This window comes from Tasmannia lanceolata, unplaced genomic scaffold, assembly GCF_043159265.1.
Source record: "Tasmannia lanceolata isolate RefF3 unplaced genomic scaffold, GAP_Taslan_0.1 ptg000026l, whole genome shotgun sequence".
Lineage (NCBI taxonomy): Eukaryota > Viridiplantae > Streptophyta > Magnoliopsida > Canellales > Winteraceae > Tasmannia > Tasmannia lanceolata.
In genome coordinates, this window is record NW_027518703.1 from 610,940 (window position 1) to 638,501 (window position 27,562).

The 27,562-nt window shown below is 38.2% G+C and overlaps 1 protein-coding gene across 1 annotated transcript; it reads right to left on the reverse strand.

The window, feature by feature from the left end:
* Nucleotides 1–3,704: 3,704 nt before the first annotated feature.
* On the reverse strand, nt 3,705–12,692 carry LOC143858705 (adenosine kinase 2-like). The gene is made up of 13 exons (XM_077369422.1): nt 12,508–12,692; nt 9,868–9,921; nt 9,432–9,478; nt 9,289–9,320; nt 9,102–9,203; nt 8,919–8,986; nt 7,074–7,150; nt 6,842–6,939; nt 6,619–6,689; nt 6,467–6,533; nt 6,265–6,387; nt 6,123–6,183; nt 3,705–4,090 (listed from the first exon to the last, which is right to left on the reverse strand). The coding sequence occupies exons 1-13, from the start codon at nt 12,588–12,590 to the stop codon at nt 3,948–3,950; spliced, it is 1,026 nt and encodes a 341-aa protein (XP_077225537.1). The 5' UTR covers nt 12,591–12,692; the 3' UTR covers nt 3,705–3,947.
* Nucleotides 12,693–27,562: the final 14,870 nt, after the last annotated feature.

Here is a 27,562-nt window from a genome sequence, read left to right on the forward strand (position 1 = left end):
GATTTAGGGATGGGTTGGATTAGGGTTAACCATCCTCAACCCGAGGCTCAAGTTGGGTTGGGATAGGGTTGAGGGAATGCTATGTCGGGTGCGATTAGGGAATAAACACAACCAGAGTTGTACCCCTACTAGTTCTTTTCTTGAAATGAAAAGGTTTAGAAATGAAGAAAACAAGGGTATTTTAGTCATAAAAGCTTCCCGTGTTGTCGGATTCCGACCCGTCGTTTTATTTGAAGCTTCTCCTTGTTTATTTAGCTGTTTTTTTTTTTTGACGGGTTGTTGCGACTTCTCGTGGGTGCAAGTTTTAAAAAGTAGAGGGGTGTCATTATCAAATAAGCTAATTATTCAAAGAGAGCAAGTAAGAAGACACGCTGCCGTCAGGAAGCTTCCTAACAGCCATCCATAATAATCCACGCGCTGGACAATGCAATATGAATACTTTACTTGGACATGAATACCCTCAAATAACAGACAAATCTATATTTTAGTTCACGTGGCAAATGAGGAGGGCTGTCTCAGACAGGCGTAACACTAACGTGTCCTACTGTCATTTCCCTTTTTAAATTAACTTGTTCTTGGAAGTTGTAATAAAGTGCCGCTTAAATTAGGCTTGCAACGGTCAAGTCTGTCTCCAAACCCGACACTGGAGCCAAAATTTCTAGGGAAAAAAAAAACGTAATAAGGCCTGGCAACCATGAGTTTTTTTTTTTTTTTTGTTCCAATGGAATATTAGCTTACCAAATGGAAAGGATGAGACCAAATAGGGCATGAGGGAGCAAAGGGTAAGAAAAGGCCCAAAAACAAGAAGAAAAAAAGAAAGCTCCACTGAGAGAACAAATAATCTAAAAATAAAAAAATCAGTGTTGCCAAACATAGCCTAATTGTTGCGAACCACCCCCCACCACTCTTTTGTGTGTTTTATGACTTGGTTACTAAAGCATGGACCTGGTAAATAAAGTGCGGGGATTTATCATTTCCACCAAAATATAGTGGGATTGTTATTCCTACGGGTGTAAATGGATATTCGAAAATTTGATTACCGTTTGCATCCGAATCTGTTTAAAGCGAATATTATCTGAATCTGTTTCAAGCGAATATTATCCGAATCCGTTTATGAGATATCCGACTCCTAGCGGATGCGAATCTGGTAAATGGTATATCCAATCCGTTCAACAACCAAATCCGAGAAGTACATCATTTTTATTTATTATTAATAATATCATTAATATTTATTTTTAGTAATAGCACACTATCTTTTGTTTCTAAAAGAAAAGTGAATTTTCATTTTAGAAAAAAAAAACAAAAAGAAAAAGTGTTTCGGGTGGGAAATCAAGCAATCTCTAGAATTCTTGGAGTTTGAAATGGCTTCTTTATGTAGCAAGAAATGTGGGCTGTAAGATGAAAGAGACAAATGGATGATGGTGATTGAAAGAAGATGGCATAGCTGCTAGAGAATTTTAAAGCAAAAAGACCATCTAGGTCATTGATGGTAAATGGACGGCTCGGATCAATTTTTCAACTTAGGGTTATATAAAAACCCAAAATGCAATTAAAAGAGGGGACTTCTATGGTTTGCAAGGAGACGCAAGAGAGAGGATAAATGAGGAGGCTGAGATACCATCTTCGGCATTACTTGGTGCCCCCACCCCTCTCCACCTTCTCACGGCCACCTCCATCACCGCCAGTCACCTCCATCTCTAACCCAATCCCCATCTCCATCCCCATTTGTCTTCATCTTCTACCATCAGCACTCCCACTTCCGCTGTTCAAACTAGCACAAACCCATTCCATCATATACACCAAAAAAAAAAAAAAAACCAGACCACTCACTACCAACACCATCCATCCTCACCGCCTCTCTCTCTCTCTCTCTGACTTTGTTTTAAAAGGAAGAAGAGGATATCATATATTTTAGGGCTTGAAAGTTAATTTTGAGAAGAGAAAATAGAGGTTCGGTTTTAGGGTTTGGAAAATTCATTCGAAGAGTAAGAAGGAGAAGAAAGCTAAAGTGCTGCAATAAAATGTTCAAATTTACTAGATAAACGGATACGGATAATATCCGAATTCGAACAATATCCGTTGGAATCGAATTCGGTAGTAGATATTAAATATCCGTCGAATCCGAATCCAATTTCAGATAGTGTATACTGTAATCGAATTCGGATATAGCCATATCCGCTTCAAATTCGATCCGTTTACACCCCTAGTTATTCCCATGCCCGACTTACAGTCATAGTTTTAAATTTCTACCGAAATCCAAAATTTCGGGTTTCGGTCGAAAGGGAAACCGAAATCGGTAATACTTGAAACTGTCATTTATTTCTGCCGAAATTTCGTTTGTCCTAAAATTTAAGGAATTTCACCAAAAAATCTGGATTTTTTATAGTTATTTAATATTTTTCCCAAATTTCAACCAAAATTTCGGAAACTTCAGTTGAAATTTTATACGAGATAAAATAGCCGTCTTTTTTATTTCATCGGATTTCGTCGGAGAGGACCGAAACGCATTCCGAAACCGAAATTTAAAACCATGCTTACAATAAAGCCACAAGTTCATTTGCGGTTTTGTGAGAATTTCCATTGGGTGTGATTATCGTAATCACCCCATAATCACATTAATGGACCAATTCAGCTTATTCCCTTGTTCACTCGCCTTGACATCCTTATAGTAAGGCTAGGAAAGACAGAACGAGCCCTCAAACTAAGCTGGTGGCACACCCTCGTGTTTAAGAAAAAAAATAGAAGCTTCTAAACTAAAACAGAGTAAAATCTAGCAACATTAAAGAACAAATAACGGGATTTGAGTCATTATCTTAAATTACATGAAAAAACAAGAGTTGCTACAGTAGAGCTTTAATCTAAGAAAACAACCAAAAACAAAAATTCTCGAAGAATGGCGATTTCGGGCAGAAGCTTTAGGCATGGAATGTTAGAGGCATCAATCTCGATATTAAAAAATTCAGATTGGAAGCCTGTGAGTAGCAACTGATGGAGGAGATCTATAACCTCTCGGATTTCTTCTCCAAGTCTAACCGAACAAACGCCTTGGTTGTTCTTCCCGCTTCGCACAATCGAAGTAGGAAATTCAGTTGCACATATAATGTCGCACTATAAGACCCAATATCCTTCTAAACCTATAAAAATGCCTTAAACCAAGATTGAGCTCAGAGGGGAAACGATAGAGGAGAACAGGTGGAGAGGGAGTCTCCAAAGATTATTGAAGCTCCAAATGCTATGGACCTCTTAAGCTAACCCACGGAGTAAAGGAATAGAAAATGCGCATGCATGTGCAGAGAAAGGTATGAGAGGAGGGGATAATATGGGAGTTGATGCTTCTTCTTTGGATGTTAATCTTTATCTTCTTGATTGTGTAGATTGAGAACTTTTATTTTATCATTGGGGGTGTATCTGGCTCAGTAATTTTTTAAAATTTAATCTTGAATTATCTATTTAAAATGGATTTTTACCTTATTCTATGTTAGGTTTTTGTACTGAATCGACTAAAAATCATCTAGATCTGGAATTCTCTCCCTATATAAAGGGATGAATTCCTTCATTAAAGACATATAATCTTCTTAAAATTTCTTCGGAAAAAACTCTGAAAAATCCCACAAGGAGTATTGAGTTCATGCTTCATCGAAAGTTGTTCTTCGCTAAATAACAATAACATGAATTAGTTGAGTGATTGATAATGACATTGCGGATATTGTAACTTGCTTGCATATAATCCAGCAGATAGTATCAGGAAAATTCTTCTCTGGAAAATACAAAAGTAATCTAGACCCAAATAAGATAATACAACAATAAAAGGAAACACAATAATAATAATAATAATAATAAACTCAAATACCCGAAAACCGGGTTAGGAGTAATTGGAAAACTTAAAAATGAAAGAAAAATAACCACTTATGAATAATCCACTCAAAAATCAAGAGAAAACGACCAACTTAATTAAAATCAGGCTTCTCAGGGTGGGTACAGCCGGACCTCTGAATTATCACATTTGCTGCATATATCCCAGCTCTTACACACTCCTCAATGGGCTTCTCTTGAACCATTTGAGACAAAAATCCCCCAACAAATGCATCCCCTGTCCAAAAAACAGAATTGAAAAAATGATTGCAAGAACACTAAATTAGAGCATCATGCCAGAGGATTATGAAAATGATGTCCTGAAGGATTTTTGTTTTTGAAAAGTATGGCCTTAATGATAATTTAATTTTAAAGGTTTTGGTGTGAACTATGCCGCATCAGTGTACGGGTCCGAGTGTTGGTGTGTCTGACACAGGTATCAAGTGTCGAATTTGACAAACCACAAAATGAAAGATTCGCTAAAATATTTAAATCAATTTTCAAATATATTTTTTTAACATAATCTACTCTATAGAGTAGATAAGTTATCTACTCCGTTGGCCCCAAATACAGTGGGGGCCACATTTTTTAGGTGATGCAAACCATTCATTTGATGGGCCCTGACATAGATAGGGTGTGACGAAAAAATCAGCTCCATAGGATCATCCCAACCCTTCGATTTTTAGAGGTTACAATGGACGGGTATAAACTTCCACAAATCTGTCCATTTTTAACCTTCACAAATCGAAGGGTATGGATGATCCTATCGAGCTGATTTTTTAGGCACACCATATCAATATCAGGGCTATCAAATGAATGGTTTGGATCATCCAAAAAATGTGGGTCCCCTGTATTTTGGGCTGACAGAGTAGATGTGTTATCTACTTTATAGAGTAGAAACTCTTTCCTCATATAACAAATAATGTATTGAAAATTTTAATCAGAGAATTAAATATAATGTTTTATTTCCATGCAAACAACTTACTAGTAGGATAGATATAACTCAAAACATGTGGTAATCGTAAAATTGTTGCACTATGATTCAGAAAAAAAAACAATTAACCAAAAATATTATAGTATGAGAAATATTCCATGCTGCAATTACACAGGTGGTTAAACCCAGATCTTAGTTGACGATATGCTTTTGGTTTTGTGTGGAAGGTATACAAGTCCAACAATTTTCTATCGACTGATTCTTTGGCAATATGCATCAAGCATTTTGCAGTTTCTTCAATCAAAGCTGTTGTACTTCTTCAGTGCAGTTCATTTGTAGATTTTTTTTAAGGATCAAGATTATATGTAACCAAAAATAAAGTTCAGAAATAGAATTGTGACGATTAGTGAAGAATATTAAATTGGGAAGCTCAACAATGACTGAAAGAAGTGATATGAATGCATCCTTCTCTATGTTCGAATGAACGGCAAGAATATTGGTTGTCAATTAAGCAAGGCACAAAGGTTGTCATTCAAGAAGTCTTCATTCACTCAAAAAAAATTTAGAAGATCTCCAAAATGTTAATGTTCAAATAGATGTAGGTTCATTGTTATTGATAATTATGCACCTGTGTTGGATCACATTTTTTATGAAGAATATTTATAAGTTGATAAAATTCAAATACATGGTTGTGAGAGAAGTTATGATAGAAAATTAGGGGTCCAGGGGGTTCTGTGGATGGACTTGAGATGATCTGCAGGTTGTATTCTGATGAGTTGCAAAGCAAAGAGCGAGCACTTGGGGAGTTAGCAGGAAAATGATGCACAAAATCTGTGTAGAAATAGTACTGTGAAGAAGTTTGATGAATATGAGGATGCCAAACAGAAAAGCACAGAAAAACCTGAACTTCAGTGATCAAAACGATTAAGAAAGACAAAATTCTCAGCATCCAAAATCACAGAAAAACCTGAACTTCAGTGATCAAAACAATTGAGAAAGATAAAAATGCCTATGTAGCAGCTGGATTTGCAAGATAACTTCAAAGAGAGTGTTTTACTGACACACACACTCAGGGCATTATGGAGTGGCAGAAACAAAAGCCCAATGAACCATGAAAAATTTTAAATCGATGTTTTCAGGCAACATTCATGGAATATGATGGCTTTTGGAGACAAAAAAGAATAGCATTCATGATGCAAATCGATTTCACTAGTGAAAAGGCAGAGCAAAAGACCCTTGAACACTTCAAATACTAAAATTCATTAATATATCATTTTGAGGAGGGCGCAATTTTAAAGCAATTAATGATGTGATGGCTGGCGATATAAACACAAACCTGCTCCATTGGTATCGACAAGCTTCTCCTTAGGTAACAATATTACAGGGAACAACTTCACCTGTTACCATCATTTCAGGACAAAATCAGCATTTAATATTGTAGTCCTTTAGATTTCCTAATGGAAAATCAAAGGTCTAACCTTTCCATCCTCAGCAATAACAACTGGATCGGCGCCTTGGGTGATGACAGTAATCCTCTTGTGTGTTCCTGATGCCTTTGGCAATTGCGAGATCTTCACTGCAATCTCCTCAACATTCTCAGTCTAAACATTGAAGAGAAACAATCAGCATAAACAGTTTTGACACAAACAACATCCCGAAATTTGACAAAGATGTTTTTACCTCCCAACCCCGAACTTTTGAGAAGGTTCTTGCTTCAGTCTCATTCCCAAACACGTAATCCATATACCTGAACTCGAGATTAACGCTCAACATTAGCCCTTGTCGTACTCCGAAAATAAGAGAAAAGAAGAAGGGAGGCAGAAATAGCTTACGGTAGAATTTTCTCCTGTGCATCCTTGAAGAACTCGCAGATAAAAGGAGCAGAAAGGTTCATCATAAATACCTGTCAGATGGAATGATCAAATGTTGTATGAGAACGATTACCAAGGAATAGAGACTTTACAAATAAAGCCCGAGGATTGGTACTCCATTGCTGTCTTTTCATATAAGTGAGAGGTTATGGAGACCAGATGCTTCAGATTCATAAAGGATTACCTTATTTTTAGCAGCCGCATGTTCAGCTACGAGTTGAATGGATTCCGGAGAAACCGTGAGGAAAAAGCCGGCAATATAAATGTATTTGGCCTTTTCGACTGTTGACATGAGAATTATTGCAAACCAGTTACTTGACAAGAATATGGAAAAGGAATTATTACAAACCTGTTACTTGACAAGCATATACAGTAAAAGAATCAACTGAGGGAACAAAAAATGCAAAGGAATTTACCAAGTGCCCAATTTTCTGGTTTCTTCAAATGTTCGGATTTATAGCAATTTGCTGCTGATAAGTTGGCGACTAGGGACCTGTTTACCATTGAAATGAAGCATGCTCATTAAGATGAATGGCATGCATGAGCAGGGTATCCATCAAACGCCATTTTCAGAGTAAATACATATGAGAGAGCTCTTATTCTAATCACAAATGTTTGGAAGCACAACAAAGATAAGTGTGGAAACTATCATGTGAAAAAAACACAAATGGGCCAACCTACTCACATCTTTCTCAAGACTACTGCATGGTCAATAATGTGAATTTTTTTAGTGTACGAACCGTTTAAATATCAGTATATCACCGTGTCACTCGTATTAGAAAGATTTGGTCGTTTCATCCTTAGCAAGAAAAATGTTATTGTAGCTGCTGCTGCTAATGTTAATATTATTGTTTTTTTTACATAGTACTGTTAATATTATTGTTATTCTTATTATTAGAGGGCTGATATTGGGGCTCCCACCTTCTGATATTGACAGCTACTCATGCACAAGTTTATTTTTGTTCCTTTAAATGACAAAAATGACCCCATCTCCTCCAATTTCCGCCGTTTCTCTTCCTCCTCACCCACCATCACCAGCCACTGCAAAGCCCAACCCTCCCACCATATCTTGAACCAAGGAAGAGGGAAAGATGCAGAGGTCACCAAAACAATCCGTATAGAGGAAAAAGAGAGAGGAAGAAAAACACAAGGCATTTTCCTTGGTTCCTTGCAGAAGTGCTTTACTGGTGCCAGTTTTTCCAATGATCAGTCCTACTCTATATATAACATATTTTATATACATAGAACGTGCTACACATATGATTCTTGAACCAAGGAAGGGTGTTTATGCCCCGATATGATGCTTCCTGTGGGAGGAAAGAAATGTGAGTGGATATGGAAAATGAGAGACATGAGAGAATATATGAGAGAAGGGGAAAGGGTTCCCAGAACTTTTACCTTTCTCATTTATAGAGAAGAAAAAAATAAATAATCTGATCTAGGTTGTTAACATAGCGAGAGTGCTCAGGGGTGTCCAAGAAGGAGATTTAGGAAAGGTTGAGCTCGAGGAAACCAGTAGGGCTGAAATAGATCTCATTAAAGGGATGATATATCACCCATCCGAGTGAATCAGTGAGAAATAAAACTCAGTGAAGAGAGGAGAGCAAGGACGACCAATAGGCTCTTAGCCAGAGTTGGGAAGTGGAGAAGAGATCCACATTGCCACAGGGCATATTGCAGATCCAACCACTCTCTTTTGCTCTAGCTTCTGAGGCATATTCAGGCTTGAAGAGAAGGGAACAATGCTTGTGCGGGACTTTGATAGTTTGAGGCGGGTGAGGAAGAAGAGTAGAAGAGAAAGAACAGAGGACATTGGAAAGGTATGGGTGTATTATGGTCAATTAGAGAAAAATGGAAAACAAGAAATAAGCAGGCTTCCAATATCAGAAAGTGGAAATCAGCTCATTTATTATTACGTGTACAAGTTTAGTGATGAAAAGAATCAGATTAACATAGAAAATTCACATGTTATAAACATTGATATGTATGAAATAATTAGAGAAAACCATGAAAATCATCTTGTGTGAGTAGCAGCCACTACAAGGAAGAGTATCCCACTAAAAGACCAATGGTAAACAACTTTGGCTTCTCTGTTGAATAATCACATCTAGAGACAAATTCAATTAATGTATCTACGGCAGATAATCATGACAACACTAACAGCATATAGTAAAAATGAAGCACAAACATCAAACTTGTGCAAATATAGGAAGCATAAGAATAAAATCACAGTAGTAAGATATGTACATGCAGAAACTAACCTTTCACCGCCCACAACACAAACACCACAAGTACCCGTTGGTGCAGACTCATCCTCATAGTAATGAACCTGTACGAGAAAAAATCAGATATAACTGATATTCTCTGAATAACTATTTTAAATAAGTGGTGCAACTTAAAGGAGAAAACAATAAAAAGAGAAAAAGAAAAAAGAAAAAACTTACATTAACGCCTGCAAGTTTTGAGTGTTTCTTCATCTCCTCCCCAAATTTGTCCTTTCCAATGCAACCCATATAACTAGTCGCACCAGGAGTTTGAAGCATCCACTGCAAAAGACATGGAAAAACTCAAACAAATCTGAATATACTGAGAACAGTAAGTGTAAAAAAAAATTAAAAACTAAAGAAATACCTGAGCAACCCTGATTGAATTTTGAGTTGCACCTGGATGTTTTATTTAACATAAAACCCATAGTTTAGATACATATGTGGGTAAAAGAGCAATAGAGTTGAAGAAATGAAATTGCTTTACATGACCGGTAACCATCACATTACCTCCGGCAATGTACTCCACATTGAATTTTTCTGCCATTTCATCATACCTGAAACCCAAGAACCCAACATAAATTCTTAGTCCAAAATAAAGTAGCATAGATGGCTAGTGGCAAAATCTAATCCACTTGCAAGTATCTAATGTTCAAAAAGATTCCGAAAGGCATGAGCAAACCCAACGTCAATTCCAGCTCAATAGAAAAAATCCCTACTCATAGGTTAAAGAAACTTAACAAGGATCAAGAAGCCCAACTGTCATTTCAAAATTTGTTCTTTCAAAAACTTTGCTGTCTATGAAAAAACAAGGGTTTCAAGATTTTCTTAGACCTAAAGAAAAACTACAAACAAAATACAGATAGCACCAGAATAGCACAAATATCAGCGTTTGGCTTAAAATGCTACATCTATTGAACCAAATAAAACTCCACCAAATACTTACATTGACTGATGCTTTTCCTCTGCAAGAATAGCATTGTTCAACTTGATGTCGTATCTGCAAAGAAACGTGGAATTAAAGTCTAAATCATGAAAAGTTTAACCTCCCAATGGATTTATTCATACTCCCCATCATGGAAAACCAACCCAACAACAAAAAACATAAAGCCAAACCAAGAGCCCAAGCTTTGAATCAAGCCAAAATACTAGCTAATTTACAACCCAGATTAATACATAAAATGATAAATAAATCACAAATGAAGAACCATTAGCAAACATTATTCAAAAAAAAAAAAAAAAACATTAGGAAATTTTATGGATTTAGGACAACAACACAACAACATCCAGCCCAGAATACAGAGTTGCTGAACTCACAAAACATTGAACCGCAGATTCCCTACTCAACTTTTTGTATCTGAACAGAGTGGATACACAAAATGTCAATAATAATTTGTTGGCGTGGATCCATGAAACTAGTCCAGAGCATGAACATGGACTGACTTATAACCATAAAAATCAGTAAAACTTCAACTCTTCAAATCATAACCATGCAAACCATCAACTGCCATATGCATGAAAACCAGTGAAACCACAATAACACAAACTCTCTTTTATATCATTAGTTATTGCAACTTTTACAGAAAAATCACTGCATCCACAAGACATGGCGGCTCCTAATCAGAACTATGACGCCAGAAATATAATGAGTTTGGGAAAATGACGTACAACAAATTACTTCAATTTACATTATAAAGTCACAGTGGACAAAGATTGCAAATTTTTACAACAGATGGTAAAAAAAGCAGGAATTGCAATAACAAACAGTTAAGTGGCCATCAAAATCAATAAGATACCTAAAAATATCATTCAAAAAAATCAATAAGATACCTAAAATTTATGAATCGTGCAAAAGCAATGAAAAACTCCCTATCTGCAGGCCCAAGACCACAAAAAATCGATAAGGCTCCGTTTCATTCGACGTAAAATTTGTTTTATGTTCATTTTTACAACATAAAACAAATTTTACGTCCATTTTTACGTTGAAAGAAACAGAGCCTAAATGAAAAGCTAAATGAACAGGATCTCTGTTTCTGAGAACTAGATCCATGAGCCGTCAACAAAGAAACATAAACTGAAGATGCCAGTTTCTGTCTGAAAAAAAACTAGTAAATGCAGATGCATAAAAGAAGAAGAAGAAGAAGCATCAGCAGCAGCCGACTTCCAGTAACCTACAGTCTAAGGATTGTGCAAATGGACAACATACCTAGAATATACATCAAATTTACAGTAAACAAGCAATCAAAATGCCTATAAATATATATATATATATATATATAGAGAGAGAGAGAGAGAGAGAGAGAGAGAGAACGGTTTCTAGTTCCTACACATGAGTGTTGATAAGTTATCTACACACTAGCTTAAAATACAGTGGGGCCCCACATTGTTTGGGTGATCCAAAGCATTCATTTGATGGGCCCTCACATAGATAGGGTGTGCCCAAAAAATCAGCTTCATAGGATCATCCTAACCCTTCAAACCGTAGAGGCAAAAAATGGACAGATTTGTGAAGGTTTATACGCGTCCATTTTACCTCCACAAATCGTAGGGTTGGGATGATCCTATGGAGCTGATTTTTGGTGGACACCCTATGAAGGCCAATCAAATGAATGGTTTGGATCACCCAAACAATATGCCCTCCACTGTATATGTGTGTGTGTTAGGGTTGACCATCCTCAACCAGATGGCCCGGGTTGGGGGAATGCTATCGTGGGTTGGGTTAGGGTCGGCCTCAACCCGGCCCAAGTTGCGCCCCTACTTACACCATATAATTTCTCAATAAGCTACGATAATTGTCCCAATAAGCTAAGATCTCAAAGAACATGAAAACCTAAAGCATCATAAGCACAAAAATAGAATAATCTAGTTATTTCTCAGTCACGTAACTACAAACTGCAGATTATAGGACTAGATCCATGCTTGTACCTAAGATCTCAATAGAGAAAAGAGAATGAAGAAGAAAAAATAACTCCGTTTTTTGCTAAGAAATCTCTTCTTTACAACTACAAATCACAACAAAACCATTAAAAATCATCCAAATGAAACCTTGGAGCTTCGGCATCATAAAGATCATAAGAAAAAAAAAAAAATTTATGAAAAACAAAGAAAAATGAGAAAAAATCCGTTTCTCTGTTTAAAAAAAAAAAAAACAGAGACAGATAAAAGATCTATACAAATAATGAGAAACAACAACAAAAAACTCCTACTGATGACTACTAACACAACAAAACCATTTGTAAGCATCAAAATACAAAAAAAAGAAAAGAAGAAGCTTCCGAGCTATGGAAAACAGAGACAGATAAAAGATCTATACAAAATTATGAGAAAAAAACAAAAAGAAACTTACCGATGATTACTGAACAAAACAGAAACATCTGTAAGCATCAAAATACAAGAAAAATAACTTCCGAGCTATGAAAAACAGAAACAGATAACAGATCTATATAAAACGATGAGAAAGAAAAAAAAATCGTACTACTCATGGCTTTGAATCAATGAAAAGTAGATCGATGTTATAGATCTATGATTCTATCAGCTACGATCTAATGGCATTGTAAATTAGAAGAAAAGAAGGAGATTCACTAACTTTTGTAGAAATTCTTCGTTTACTACTGCTGAAATATCAAGAAGTGGATTCCCCATCCCCAAAAGAATCCCCTCAAACGCCATTATAGAGAGAGTGTGTGTAGAACAGAACTGGATCGAGATCGAGAGAGAGAGAATTAGATCGCGTTTTATTAGGTTCTCTTCACCAACTCTTTTTTTAGACGGGAAAAGTAGATGCTTTTTATCCGTTAATTTCTTCCTTTAAAAGACGGAAATACCCCTCGCTGTGAGAATCCTCTGTCCATTTTCTTTACTTGGATTGCTGGGACCAGGAATCGGAATCATTTCCTATTTTGATTCTTATTAGTTATTCCTTTTTTCATAAACATGGAGTGAAAAATTTTATATAAAAAGAAAAGTATGCTAAACTGAAGGGCACCCTTGCAAAAAAATGGGGTGGGTGAAAGGGCCACAAGGCCAAAGTGCATTTATATCAGCCAATGGATGCGCCCTTTCACCCCTTTTTTGCAAGGCGCTCCTGAGTTTAGCATTTTTTTTTTATAAATTCTAATAAAATTCATTCCGATGGAGGTGGAGTTAGAATACCAGGTCTTGTGGTGGAAAACAGATTCTAGTAATTTTTCCTACTTAATTCCGCCCTAGTATCTAGTATTAGATCTGCCCTTACACCACTCTTTTCAACCAACAAATCACATTGAGTGAATCACCCTCCACAATGGTATTATCCAAGCACTCTCTATCTGATACCATGTGATATGCCGCCATAACTTCTACCTCCAAAGCATCACTTATGCCTTCGATACCATGATATGCCTCCTTGGAGATTTTTATCCTTTTTTGATGAAATTGAGGATCTAATCTCGAGTTCGTCTATTGCCTTCGATGATGTGCGGAGGATTGCTGATGGGGAGGTGGATGAGTTGGCTAAAAGTGGGGTTGGTCGTATGGAGTTTGAGTGGTTTGATTTTCTCCCTCCGTAATTTATCATGTAATTTTTGTTTTTTGCTTCTTTTTTTTTTTTTCTTTCCCTTTCCTTGTACATTTGGGTGTGGTCCATCTCTGTCCCCCTCTTATTTTTTATTTTTTTTGAGATGGCCCCCCTCTTATTTTATAATATATCTTTGGCTTTACAAAAAAATAATCATATCTGCCCGTACAATGGTTAGTTTTTTTAAATCAAATCCAAACATCAAGTGGAATGGGAACAGGGTGCTGATTCCAATGCCTAATTCTAGCAATCCAAATTAGGGGTGTGCAAAAATCGGTATAACCGAAACAACCTCCTCCACCTCCTCTTCTCCGGCGGGATCTCCTCCTCCTTCAGAAAATGAGTTCATTCCTTTGAACGAACAGGGCCTCCATTTGAATTTTGAAATGAGTTCATTCCTTGGGCGAAATGCCTAAAGAAAATGGCAAAACACATTTCGGCTATAACCGAAGTACCGAAACTATAATTCGGTTTCTGTTCATTTCGGTTACCATGCATCGGTTAGCGGTTTTGGTTAGCATTTTACAGGAACCGAAATATTTCGGTTCGGTTTAAACCGAATGAACAGCCCTAATCCAAATGCATTGATCCTTCTACTGTCAGAAATTTATCAGCTATCAGTCAAAAGAGTTCAAAGGAAAGAGAATAATGCCATTAAGAAATTAAGACTGTTGACACCATCTTACACTCATAACGGGCGATTAGAAGCTAACCTACACTCAAGAATAAAGATAATTGAGTGAAATTCCCTACCATTCAAAAGAAATTTTTTTTGAGAATTCCCTCTCTAAAATGGGATTTGCTAGAGACCATCACAAAAAAGGCAATTCGACGCTGGCTGTTGCATGCGAGAGCAGCCACCTCTGATGAATTAAATGAAGAAAACAAAAAGTGGGCAAGTGTGGCTTCTCTCATGCAACAGCCAGCCGCGAAATGCCTTTCCACGATGGTGTTAGAGAAGATTTACATAATCATGGGAAGTGATAATAATAGAAATCCTAATTAATAAATCTAGCTTAATTGCTAATCTACCCAAATTGCTTAATCTACCACATACCAATCCAAGGGTCAAGTTTTCCTTACAGTCAATGGTCTCTAACAGATGGACCCTAGGAAATCTCCTCTAAAAAAGATGTAAATCTAATGTGATTTGTAGGAAATTTCAAAGAAAGCAAGTGTGCGGCTTCTTCCAGCCCACCCATAGCAGGTTTTGTCTTATTCATTTAGGCCATGCTTGGATACCCCATGTATTTGTATGTGGATTTGGATTTGAGTTTTGGATACAAAATACATCAATCATCCTCATGATCACGTTGTACGAGAGAGAGGGAGGGACGTCTGGTTGTTACTGCAGCAAGGTCGAAGAGTAGCGAGGGTGAAGGTAATTGCCACAAATATTGATTTCCAAATAATGTCTTGCAGAACAGATTTGAAAATCGGATTTTTTTTTCCATTGTTGTAGCTGATTTGGAAATCTAAGGATTTGATCTAGTTCCAAATCTCAACTGCAAATGTGAGAAATCCAAATCTAAATCTTGTGGGTATCCAAACGTGGCCTCAATTCATTCGAGCTGGCTATTCTCTCTTGAAAATGTGAGCGGCAGAATCGCTTTATGCTAAATTGGCTAGCAAATCCCAAATCTAATATGATCACAAACCTCCATGTAATTTCCCTTTCATCTCCAAAAAAAAAACATTATTGAGGACAATATTAGATATATCTTAAACCCAATGTAAAACTATTTTTGCTTTGATGAATAAAATTGGTAGGATGAATAGAATTGGTAAGCGTTCATTAAAACCTAACTTTACTCATCAAAATAATATGGACAAAGGATGGTAGCCAACATAGAGTGCTATTCTCTTTTCTAATGGTGGAAATCAAGGGACCCACACTTGAAATGATGGGACCCTGTTCATGTTTTCAATGCCTCCCCTTTGAGAGAGCTGTGATTGAGGAGAGCATACAAAAATTCCGTCTGAAAGAGAGAGTTTTTTAGTTTCCCTGTTTTCCACCCTCATCTCATTCTCTCTTGACTAACCACCTCCTTCAATCTCTCTTTTTGTCTCGTTGTCTCTCTTTCACACTTGATAAACAAATATTCCAATATATTATTATTTTTTAATTAATTGCCAAATATGCCCTTAGATCACAAAACAAGGACCAAGAAGGGTCCCTTTGGATGCCCCTTAAGGGGTTCCAAACCACTCCGAACACCCTCTTTTCTTTATATCATTCTCCACACACACACACACACAATACACAGTGGTGTCAAATTATTACTAATATTACAATGGGGGTATCTTAGTAATTATGGAAAGCAAAGTGAATGAAAATAAGCCTAGGGTTCAGCTTTAAATAAATAAAAAGCATAAAAACGAAAATAGGCCCATTTACCTACTCCATGCCCTGTCATTGGTGCATAGTTATTGGTGGATAGTTAGGTGGAGTATAGTTTTTCCAAGTTCCAATTACCAGTGCTGGCCCACATGTGTTTTTCAACGCACCTAACGCTTGAAAAAGACATGTTTTCCCTCTCCGTAGTAAATCCAAAAAAAAAAATAAAAAAATGGCAAAGTAGGTTGGCTGTAGGAGTGGCAAAATTGGCCGAACTGAACCGGAACTGAGCCGAAACCGAACCAAAAATCTGGTTTCGGTTTGGTTAAACCAAACCGATTCAAATTTCGGTTCGGGTCGGGAATCAAACCGAACCGAAACTGAATATTTCCAATGATTATGAGTAATGAGTGGCAAAATTGGCGGAACTGAACCGAAAATTCGGTTTCGGTTTGGTAAAACCAAACTGATTCAAATTTTGGTTCGGTTCGGTTTGGGGGTCAAACCGAACCGAAACCGAACCATTGCCACCCCTAGTTGGCTGTGTGGGGAATTTGAATATAAGGCCATGTTTGGCAATCATTAAAAAAAATTCCATGGAATATTAGTTTAACAAAGGGAGAGATAGGAGTAGAGAAAAGACGTGAGAGCTAGAGAATGGAGACAGCATGAGTGAGGAGAGAGAGGAAAGTGTGAAAAATAGAAACTCTATTTTGAATAGAGTTTTTTTCTACAACTTCTTGGAAAACTCTATTTTGTTGTTTTTCTACAACTTCTCTCCTGTTTGGATGGCAGGGATTTTCTGGAAAAGTTTGGAAAGGAAAATATTTCTAAAATCTCCTTACCTGAATCAAACCTATTCAATTTTTAGTTAGAGGACCTTCAATTTAAAATGACAACCCTCTAAATTAACCATAACCATGTCATTTCTCTCTAAATCATGGAATTAGAAAATTTTCCTAAGAAAAAATTTCCACCGGAAATGTTTTCCCTTCAATCCAAACAGGGCCTAGTCACTCATGCGCTCTCAATTTTCCCTCTCATATCCTTCTGACCCCTACACCACTAGCTGCCGTGAAAAATAAAAATCATGGTCGGCAGACATGGCCTAAGTCGGACGCAAGCACAAAACATGCCTTTGTTTATCCACGACTGTTAAATTCTAATCACATATTGCACACACATATGTCCCTATGATATTTTAGATTATACAGAGGATTGATAGATGTAAGGGTGCCCTTGCATATAGAGCCGGTAAAGGGCTCTTGATTTGATTAAGTGCAACCGAATTAACTTTTTCAACCGATTTTGAAAGGTTACCGAAAATGATGTGGATCCAATCAACGGCCCTTCTCTGGCTCTTTAAGCAAGGGCACCCTTGCATCCATCATTCCTCATATATTTATATAAGATATGTATATTCATACTAAATAATTTTCAAAAGTATCTTTATCAAAAGGGATATGCTAGACAATTTCCCAGAAAGCCATTTTGCAGCAGGCTTTTGCACGTGAGACGAGCCACACTGGTTGATTTTTCTGCAGATTTTGTCATTCATTTACTCATATGAGGTGGTTGTTCTATAATGCAAAAGCCAGCTTTCAGTGAAATTGCCTAGCAAATCTCTTATCAAAATTATGGCTTGTGCATTGGTGACTTTGGGAGAGAATAAACCAATTCCATATCAGTTGATGAGTCTGTTGGCGATTTTCAAAATAAAAGAGGGGTTTTAAAATAGTCTTGAAAATAAAAAAGTTTTATATTTGAAAAATGAGAGCTTTTTTCTAAAGTTATAAAAAGTGTGCGGTAAGAAAAAAAAAAAAGAGGGGAGAGGGGTTAATATAGTATACCTCCACATTTTTCAAATCGTGGGATCAACAGAACGGTGTATTGTACCATCCACGCACGCGTGCAGCGTGGGTAGTGGGTTGTAAGGTGCTAGTGGAGCTTTTGACGCGCTTGGCGTTTCGCATGCACACATTGTTACAATCCAATGGTCAGATTTCAGCTGGAACTGATCAAGGTGTACTTAAAATGTAAAAGATACTAGAAGGTCGATAAAAAGACTAAATACTCACCATTTGAAGCACCATACGGAATTCTAAGTGGAGACTTCCCATTCTACAATTTCCAAAGCATTTCTACAATCACTTGAAGTGTTTTAAAGCTTTCCTTGTTCTCATTTCGTTATTTTATATCCGATTATCTGTTATTCTTCAGAAACAGAAACCATTGTCTCACAAAATTGATAAATCTAAAGGTGTTTCGAGTATGTTTCCGTTAGTACATCACATCAACAGACACATGTGGATTTTTTTCACTAGTCTTCATTGTATCTTGAAGGCAAATTCGTGGTTGCCCTGTGCACATCAATTTGACAATTGGCAGAGGCGAATATTGTCTTAAGGAAAATGACTATAGTACCATGCCTTGAAGCAATTCATCTTCATTTTCTCACAAGTTTTTCTCCATCACTACTGCCATATTTTCTAACAAACTTAAGGCTAACCTGCTTGCTTCATGGCACTTAGTGTTAGAGTCAAGTAAGGTTGCTTGAAGCATTAGACCCTAAGTCTCTAGTTTGGAATACCTAGTTTGTTGCCTCCAGCCCCTATATATAGAGACACACTAGGGTTATTGACTGGTTAATGGACTCTAGCCCATGTAGGCCCACTACACCGGTCCATTATCTTATTGGGCTTATATTAGAACATATATGGGTAATATCATATACCCAACAATCTCCTCCTATGTTCTACATATAGCACAATCCAATAGATAGATAGTGTCACGTTCAAACAAAATATTGAATCATCCATAGCACTGTGGACCCTGATCCGAGAGAGACGGGGGGACGAGCCCCCCCAGAAAGTCTCTAGATCATCCACGTGAAGGAGAGCTCCACCAAGGAACTCTCGAAAGAGTGCCCCTCACAGCATGAGTGGCGATGTAAAGTGAGATACCTCTCGATTCGGGGACTAGCCTGGATTCGAGGCGTACCTTAAACAAAGAAAGAGTCGCCATCCAAGGAAGTAGGCCCTGGATCCCATGCTGTGCTCTGTCGCAACAGATAACCAGAGCTACAAAAGGTCCGTGCCTGATGACGAATGGGGAAGGGGTTAGGCGCCCCCAATTCGCCCAAGTGCAAGCACCTGGTCTCTTATGCCATTTATTATTAATGTTGAAGAGTTTTGGGCGAAAATCATGCGAAATGAGAACGAATATCCCCGAGATAACGTCTAGCTAATCATGTATGTCTCGGAGATGAATAAGAAGCACACACAAAAGAAATGAAAGACATGGTACCTAAGAATAGCTAGGTTATGAGTGTCATGCCTAATTGGTGTCTAAGTTCTGATGAGCAAACACATGCATGCTACAGTTAAAGGTATATGATCTGTACATGAAAGTAAGAAAACACAGCAAAACACGCAGCACGACTTGACTCCACACACAACATAACAGGACAAACCCTAAACTCTAAGGTGATACTTGACTCGGACCAAGATGGCCATCCATCCTGGCTGCACTACGTATCCCGGCCTCGGGAAGAATCAGAGTCAACGTAGTTCGGCGACCTATGCTAAACTACAATGCTTAACCCTCTAGGACCGCTATCCTAGACTCGATCAACTAGACCTGACTAGTTTTTAATGCTTCTTGCGCCATTACTTTAGTTCAAGTGAATTATAATTTTTAGGACTCTTCGTATGCCCTAACTAATGCAGGTGGGCCCTACACCCTATGTGTGACTAGGCTGTGCGTCCTAAGGAAAACCATGGGCTATCTAAGCGCATTCTAGTCTAGCCATCGGCTCGACTAAGTGTCTAACTGACCACGACTCGAGGCCTCCTAACTCTAAGGACGCTCACACGACTAGACATGGCAAAGCAACACAATTAGGACAGACTCCTAACTCTAAGACACTCCAAACGCTTAGGACAGACTCCTAACTCTATTGAAGATCTTTGAAAATTGTTGGTAAGGTTATTTTGAAGAATTTTTGTAGTTTTGAAAGGTTTGAAATGTTTTGAAGCTTATAGAAGTTTTGAAGTTGTGAAAGTTGTGACTGAACTCAGGATGCCAGCTGCAAGCCCGAGCTGCCTACGTACCCCTCAGCTAGGGATCAAGCCATCCGTAGTTCGGACTGGTATTTCCTAACTACTCCTAATGACTCTTGATTTTTGAGATTTTTGGTTTTTAGATGTTTTTGAAGTGTTTTTGACTTTTTGACACAAGAGGACAGAATTCTAACATCATAAGAGTAGGATAGACTCCTGATATCCCGCAAAGGTTGGACAACATCCTATGCTTCGCGGGGGAATTGGACAGAATCATGAATCTGCAAGGGTTGGACAGCATCCTATACCTTGCAGGATTGGATAAAATCACATGACTTGATGAGAGGTTGGACAGAACCCTAACCCCTATGATGATAGAACAGACTCCTGAAAGACTGAAGGACTGTCTCCTATGCTAAAGGACTGACTCTGAAAGATGGAAGGACGGAATCCTATGCTGAAGACTGACTCATATATGAAAGGACAAACTCCTAAACTCTCTATGACAGACTCTAAAGAGGAAGAAATCCCTTAACCTGCGGAAACTCTAAGGCAGGAAGGGAAGGGGGTTGGCTCAAGAAGCATTCCGTTATAGCCTGAACCCCGAGGACAGTTTCTGAGATTGATTGAGATACGCATATTGAAAATTACAGGATGATGTGGCAGGGCCAAGACCAAAATGAACTTTTCAGATCGAACCATGCAAGTGAAATGGTGAGGACCCACTAAAGCCAAGGATTAAACTCATCATTGTAGCACAAGAATTATTCAAAAGATATAACTAAAGGTAGTCCAACTCGAAGAAACATATCCAAACTATCTTCTCCGAACATTTAAGCTCATACCAAATCACTATAATTCTTAACTAAACACATCAGATGACTTGGTTGACGAGGCAAAAGCATACAGAACATGATAGAAATTTTGAATTTGAATACATGCACTTATCCCCTACCAGTAATCTTTTACAATTCAAACACTACAACAGTTATGATGTCATATTCTCCAACTGCCATTTATCTAGTCAAAATGAATTCATCAAATGGCTATATAAGCCATTGATACGCCTCTTGGGCTATACGAAACACATCCATGAATTACCCAGCACTAACAAAATTGAAATATAATGATCAATGGCCTGGGGCCGAAATCACTAAAATAAGAAACAAGGGCTGTATCATCATCCATCACCAAGATATAGTAATGCAAATATCTAAAATACTGGTGATTCTGCCACCCAAGCCTACTATGGACAAACAACCTATGAATAAACTCCATCCAATAAAAGCAACACTATTTAGCTGAGTAGACGAGTTAAAAGAAACCTGATGCTCGTCATGATCTTTCTAAGTTTCCAAGACCTATATGACACTATGAAATCTTGAAGCTAAACATGCTGGAAATTGTCAGTTGTCAAACCATCACAGCAAAAGCAAATTGTTGCTACTCATGGAGCAGTGGTAAGAGAAGAGAGCTTAGCTTATGCATATACCAAACATATTTGTACTGATATTATTCCCAAGAGAAGGGGTGGAATAAAAGGCCCATGGCACTCCAGAACCTGGTGGGGATTAACTTTGAACTGAAATCCTATGCCCGGAATACGAAACAAACCAATACAGACTACACCCCAAACATATCCTCATTTTATTGCAATGCAAGCCACCAAGGTTCCCTAAACTCCATGTTTGGACTTAGTTCATTAGATGAGAGACAGATATGAATCCAAACAAACCAATCCTTAAATCATACCCCCTTAACTATAATCACAAAGCTAATGAAGTGAGGTTAATCAGACGACAATGGTTAGAAATGAGACAGCATATCCATCCCTCCTTGATCAGCACATTAATGGCAAAATCCAAAATGAAGGGCTCGAGGTTCAAACCTTGTTGAAACCAGAATTCACACAAAAGACATTGTAGGACTGATTTTGGGAAGCCACACAACACACAGAGATGACAAAAGATATGAGAATTATCTGAGCAATGAGAAAGAATACCTTGAAAAATGTTGTAGCCCTTTGATCGACCTTCGAGCAAGCCCGAACTCTCTCTCTCTCCTCTGCTTTCTTAATCAAAATCAACCCTCCTTTTGCTCAAATCAGAAAATGAATCCCCTCTCTGCTTCCCCCACTCTGAATTTTCAAACGAAAAAGGGGGTAAAAATAGATGAGGTGAATGGGACCTGGTGAGGTGGGTTTGGGTCGGATTCACTGGGATCTTGAAATGGGTTTGGCTAAAACAAGCCGATAGAGTGGATGGGGTTAGAGGTGAGGTCCAAGGATGAGATGAAGGGGATCTGGAGATAGGTTAGGGAATCTTGGGTTTAAAAGATTAGAAAATGGGGGGTTTTCAATAGAGATGGGTTGTGAGGAGGGAGATGAAGGTGAAGGGGTGTTGCCGGATTCCGGCAAAATCCGCCGGAGAAAATGGAGATGGGGGGTATTGATGGGTGAGAAATGGTGGAAGTGGAGTTTGGAGGTGGAGAATAACCGGAGCTTGGCCAGATTCCGACCGGAATCTCGTCGGAGAAGACAAAGATGGGTAGGGTTTGGTGATTCTCTCCTCTGCTCTTTTTTTCTCCCTGCTTATAGGTGAAGATGGTGGCGGCTGTGGTGAGAAGAAGAAGAAGGAGAAATGAAATGGGTTTGGATAATGGTGGGTTTTAATGGGGTTTGAAATGAGTTTTGGGAACTTGAGAGAGGGTGGCCGGATTTAATGGGGGTTAATGGTAGTGAAGGTGGTGGATCTAGGTGGAGGAGGTTGGGCCGGAATCCGGCAAGGTTGCCGGAGAAGGAGGCCGGAGCTCGGGAGTTGCAGAGATGGGTTTAAGGTTGAAGAAAAGGGTGGTGGTGGATGATGGAGATGGAGAAGAGGATAGGAGAGACGATGGCAGAGGGTGGAGTCGGGGATGCTTGCCGGAAGTTGCAGAGAGGATGAACGGCGACTCCTCCTCCTCTCTGTTTTCCCTCAAACGAAAATGCTCTCCCCAAAACCCTAATCGATTTGGGTTTTAAAGAAAGAAAAGGGAATGATAAATTTGTACCCCCTCTTCTTTACTTGGACAGCCCCTCCTAATGCATTTTTGGTTATTTATTTGGTGAACAGGGGGCTGAGTAGAAAACGGGGGTAAAAATAAAGGAAAAGATTCTCTTCTCCCCACTCAATCCTATCCTTTTGATTTGATCCAATAGCTCTTAGAGATTGCTTACACCTTAAGTAATACCAGAATTCCAAGATCACCCCTCTAAAGATGGCAAATCACCATTTTACCCAACAAAAATATCTTGCCTTTTATGAAAAAGGGAGGGTGATATCTACACAACCAAGCTTTGATAATTTATACCCTATCACAACCCAGTTTTGATTATTGCACAAACTTCGCCTGTCTTATTCTACATTTCTCGCCCGATTGCCATGAAATTTTGCAGGGGTATCCCCGAAAATACTAATAACCTCCTGGGGAATTTGTACCTAGGAATACGCCCAATAAGATGCTCAAAAACTCAAGCCTGCTTCTCATTTTGGGCCCAATCCCTCAGGAATTTTTGAGATTAATTTCGAAATATTTTGGGACTCGGAATTTGGGAATTTTATTGGATTTTTGAAGTTCTTATTCAATTTTGGAGACTTTAGGGTCCGGTCAAAATGGGGTGTCTACAAGCACCATATCAAAAAAGATCTGTAATCCAACTGAAAACAAGAATACTTTTAAGACTAACCAAGAGTTTTAGAAATAATCTAAACTCAAACAAAAGCAGTTTCACATGTAAGTGAACTATTTATTCAACTGAAAAGAATATAATAGTCCCCACTACTCTATAAGGATTCACTCATCAAGTAAGTCATCCTCATCAAAATTCAGATCGAGGCAAGCTCCTCCATTTTCGCCAATTCATGTAAATTACCAAATATGAATTTCATGAAAATGAATCCAATCATTTGTGTAAAACACTAAAGTATCTAGTTTTACCAGAAGAACTTAGTACAATTTCATAGTGGCTGAAAAACAAATATCAATAAGCATTATTGTCAAGTATCAATACAAGAACAAGACCTAAATAGTTTCTTTTGCAAAGAATCATTCCATGTTTTCATTTGAAATGTTACAGTCATCTTATCCAAATTCGAGTTAAGTTGTATTATCAAGTTTGGAATGAAACAACTTCCCCAAAAAATGACATGTCGTCAAATGTGGAATGACACAAAACAATTGTAAACATCACTGAAACATATCAAGTGCTTATCTTGGCCAAAAGAGAAAGACACGAAAATTCAAAATAACATGGATGTGGGTTAATACCTGTCTAAACAGTCTTTAACCCCATCTCCCCCACAATTTTGAATATTCGATCTTTGTTCAGTCCCTTCATAAGTGCATCGGCCAGCAAAAGCCTCCTCTCGGAAATCCAAAGATTGCTGACGAATGTTACAAGGGAACTCAAATTGGGCTATCTGATCCTTTTAAAGGAAAAGGCAAGGAATCTTGGTCTACGCCAGTTGAGCTCCATTTGAAGTTCATAGCAACAGATTTTCGGCCTTAAATTCCTTGGAGATCAACCCCCTTGGCTCCGAAGAAAATGCATCGCTTTTACGCCCTTCTAATTCCAAATTTCAAGCCTTTTCATCTGATCCAGGGCCTTGGGAGGTAGTCCAAAAGAGGAAAACCAAACCCTCCCTTCTCTTCCTAACCCCTCCTTCATGTGGACTCCCTTTTCCCCCAGAATTCCCTAGTGAGCTCTGGTATGGAGGTGTTTTGGCTCGTCCTGTGTGGTTAATTCTTTCTGTTCATTTTGTTTGGGGTTGCTGTCCCCTTTGTTGTTCCTTTTGTTTTGGGCTGTTGTCCCCTTTGTGGCTGTGCTTGGCCCTTGGTGCCTGCCTCCCCTTGGTGCGGTTGTGTATTTTTCTTTTTCTTTTGAGCTTCTTGTAAATCTCTATGTTTCTTCTAATGCATCTGATCGGGGTCCTGCCTAACCCCAGCTTACCCATAAAAAAAAGAGCATCGGCCATATTATCCTTCAATCGCACATCAACCAAAGTGATAATTCCTTGTTCTATAAGATAATTCTGCGTGGTATGTTCCAGCCTGACATGCCTCCTCTTATCATTAAAGTGTGAGTTCTTCACAACCGTAATTGTGGCTTGATTATCACAGAACATACTGAAAGAATTAATCTTTAAACGGGTCAATGGAATGTCCAGGATCAGATCTCTTATCCAGGATCAGATCTCTTATCCACTCTGCTTCATCTCCTGCAAAAGCTAGAGCATAAAGTTTTGATTCCATAGATGACAAAGCAATACAAGTCTGTCTCTTTGACTTCCATGCAACAACGGCTCCACCCAGTGTAAATACCTAGGGTGTAACGCTTCAAGATTGTCAAAGTCAAGCAAGGTTGCTTGAAGCATTACACCCTATGTATCTAGTTTGGAATACCTAGTTTGTTGCCTCCAGCCCCTTTATACAGAGATACACTATGGTTATTGACTGGTTAATGGACTCTAGCCCATGTAGGCCCACTACACCGGTCCATTATCTTATTGGGCTGATATTAGAACATATATGGGTAATATCATATACCCAACACTTAGATGGTTAAGTAGACGACTCAAGATTTCGTCAAACTCGAGCGATCCAACAAGTGAAAATTTTAAGAGAGAAACTTCGCTTCATTCTCACCACTATCAAAGTGATTCATGTTCTGACTACCCCAAAGCCGGTATAACGTGAAGAACAAACGATTGCGTAAGTCCGTGCATAGATGAAGTGGGAGCAAGATGGTTACTTTGCAAAGACCATCTCTTCAACTCTATCTCTGAGTTCGACATTTATCACAACATGGAATCAACGGATGCACTTTGCAGGTCTTTGGAGACAAAATTTTACCAAAAAATTCCAGAGCTAAGAAATTCATTATAAGTTAATTTTCAAATTATAAATTGACTGATGATAAATTGGTTGTTGATTTCGTGAAATCCAACATATCATCAATCAGGTTCATCAGCAAGGTGTGAATTCGTTGTATGTCAACTTCATAAATCCCACTAAAAAAAGCCACCCACAATTGGTTCCCCACATTTTCAAAAGCACTTAAAGCTGCAGGTTTCCATCAATGCCTTGATGATTACTCTCTCTTCACAAAGTCTACAAGTTCTAGCTACACTGTCATCTTTGTCTTCGTCGATAACATCATCATCATAGGAAATGCTCATTCATCCATAAAGAGTATTATATCATTTCTTCAATTATAATTTCAAATCAAGGATTTATGTAGACTCAAGTATTTTCTTAGCATAACGGTTGCGCCAACAACGAGGGCATCTTCATCAACCAGCGCAAATACGCCCTGGATATTCTCTCTAACATTGGTCTACTTGGAAATAAACCTGCATCATTTCCCATGGAACAAAACATTTGTCTCGGTCTAGATACTAGAGAAATCTTGGCTAATCCAGCTTCATACCGTCGGCTTAATAGGCGCCTAATATACCTTACCATTACACGACTCGATGGCACCTTTTTCTGTCAACACTCAGGAAATTCATGCAAAATACAATGAAATCTCACATGGAAGCTTCCCGGCACATACTTACATTTCTCAAATCATCTCAATGGAAAGAGATTTTTTTTCTCTGCAAAAAGTTCATTGCAACTTTTAGCCTTTTATGATTCTGACTGGGCTGGTCGACCGACGGCCTCTACCACTTGCGAGTTAGTATGGCTCAAAGCACTTCTTCAAGACATTGGTGTCACTCGTTCGTGTGCCATTCAATTGTATTATTGTGACTATCAGTGGCAGAGCCGGGATTTATACATAAGAGGGGCAAAATAAGATAATATATTTAATCCAAAAAAAATTACATTGTTAATGAAAAACTCACTACAGTTGTCCTCAACGAGTCGATCATGTTCTGAAAGCAATGCATGATTGTTTCATTATCAATGCTACAAAATATATCATTTTCAATGTAAGTAATCAAACTATCAGTCATCCATTGATCTGCCATCCGATTCCGTAAATTTTTAGGGTTTTATCATAAATATCTAGGGAAAATCTCATCAATCAAATGCTTTAGTCTTCAGAAATACAAAAAATAAAAGAAAAAAGGAAACAAATCGGCCCTTTCCTCCTCCTCCTTATTCTTCTTCTTATTCTTCTTCTTATTCTTCTTCTTATTCTTCTTCTTTACTTATTAGATGAGAGTGGGAGGGGTGAAGTTGAATAGAACGGCTTGAGAGTTGCCGAGTTGGGACGGTGGGACCATGGGAATGGGAGGGGCGAGTAGTTTCCAGAGAAAGGAAAAAAGAACTCTATTTTTTAGTGTGAATTTCAAGTTAGGGTTTATTTTAGGGCAGTGATATTTTCCCAATTTCCCCCCTTGATGGATAAAATCACCCCCAGTGAGTCCTTGACGTTTTCCTTTAAGAAAATAATGTTTACACCTTATTTTGAAAGAAGTCCCTATTAACATACTACATTTCACCTTGCATCAAAAATAAGAAGACATTGAACAATAGAGACATTCATATCCATGAAATCCAATCTCCGGTACAGTTGCCGGAACTCTGTCCAAATAGAGGACATGAACAGAGGAGAAAAGAGAAACAGTGCTAGAAAATAGAAAAAAAAAACATTGTGATGAGGATCGTAGGCGTGTCAGAAACCTGTGAGGCCCAGTAAGTG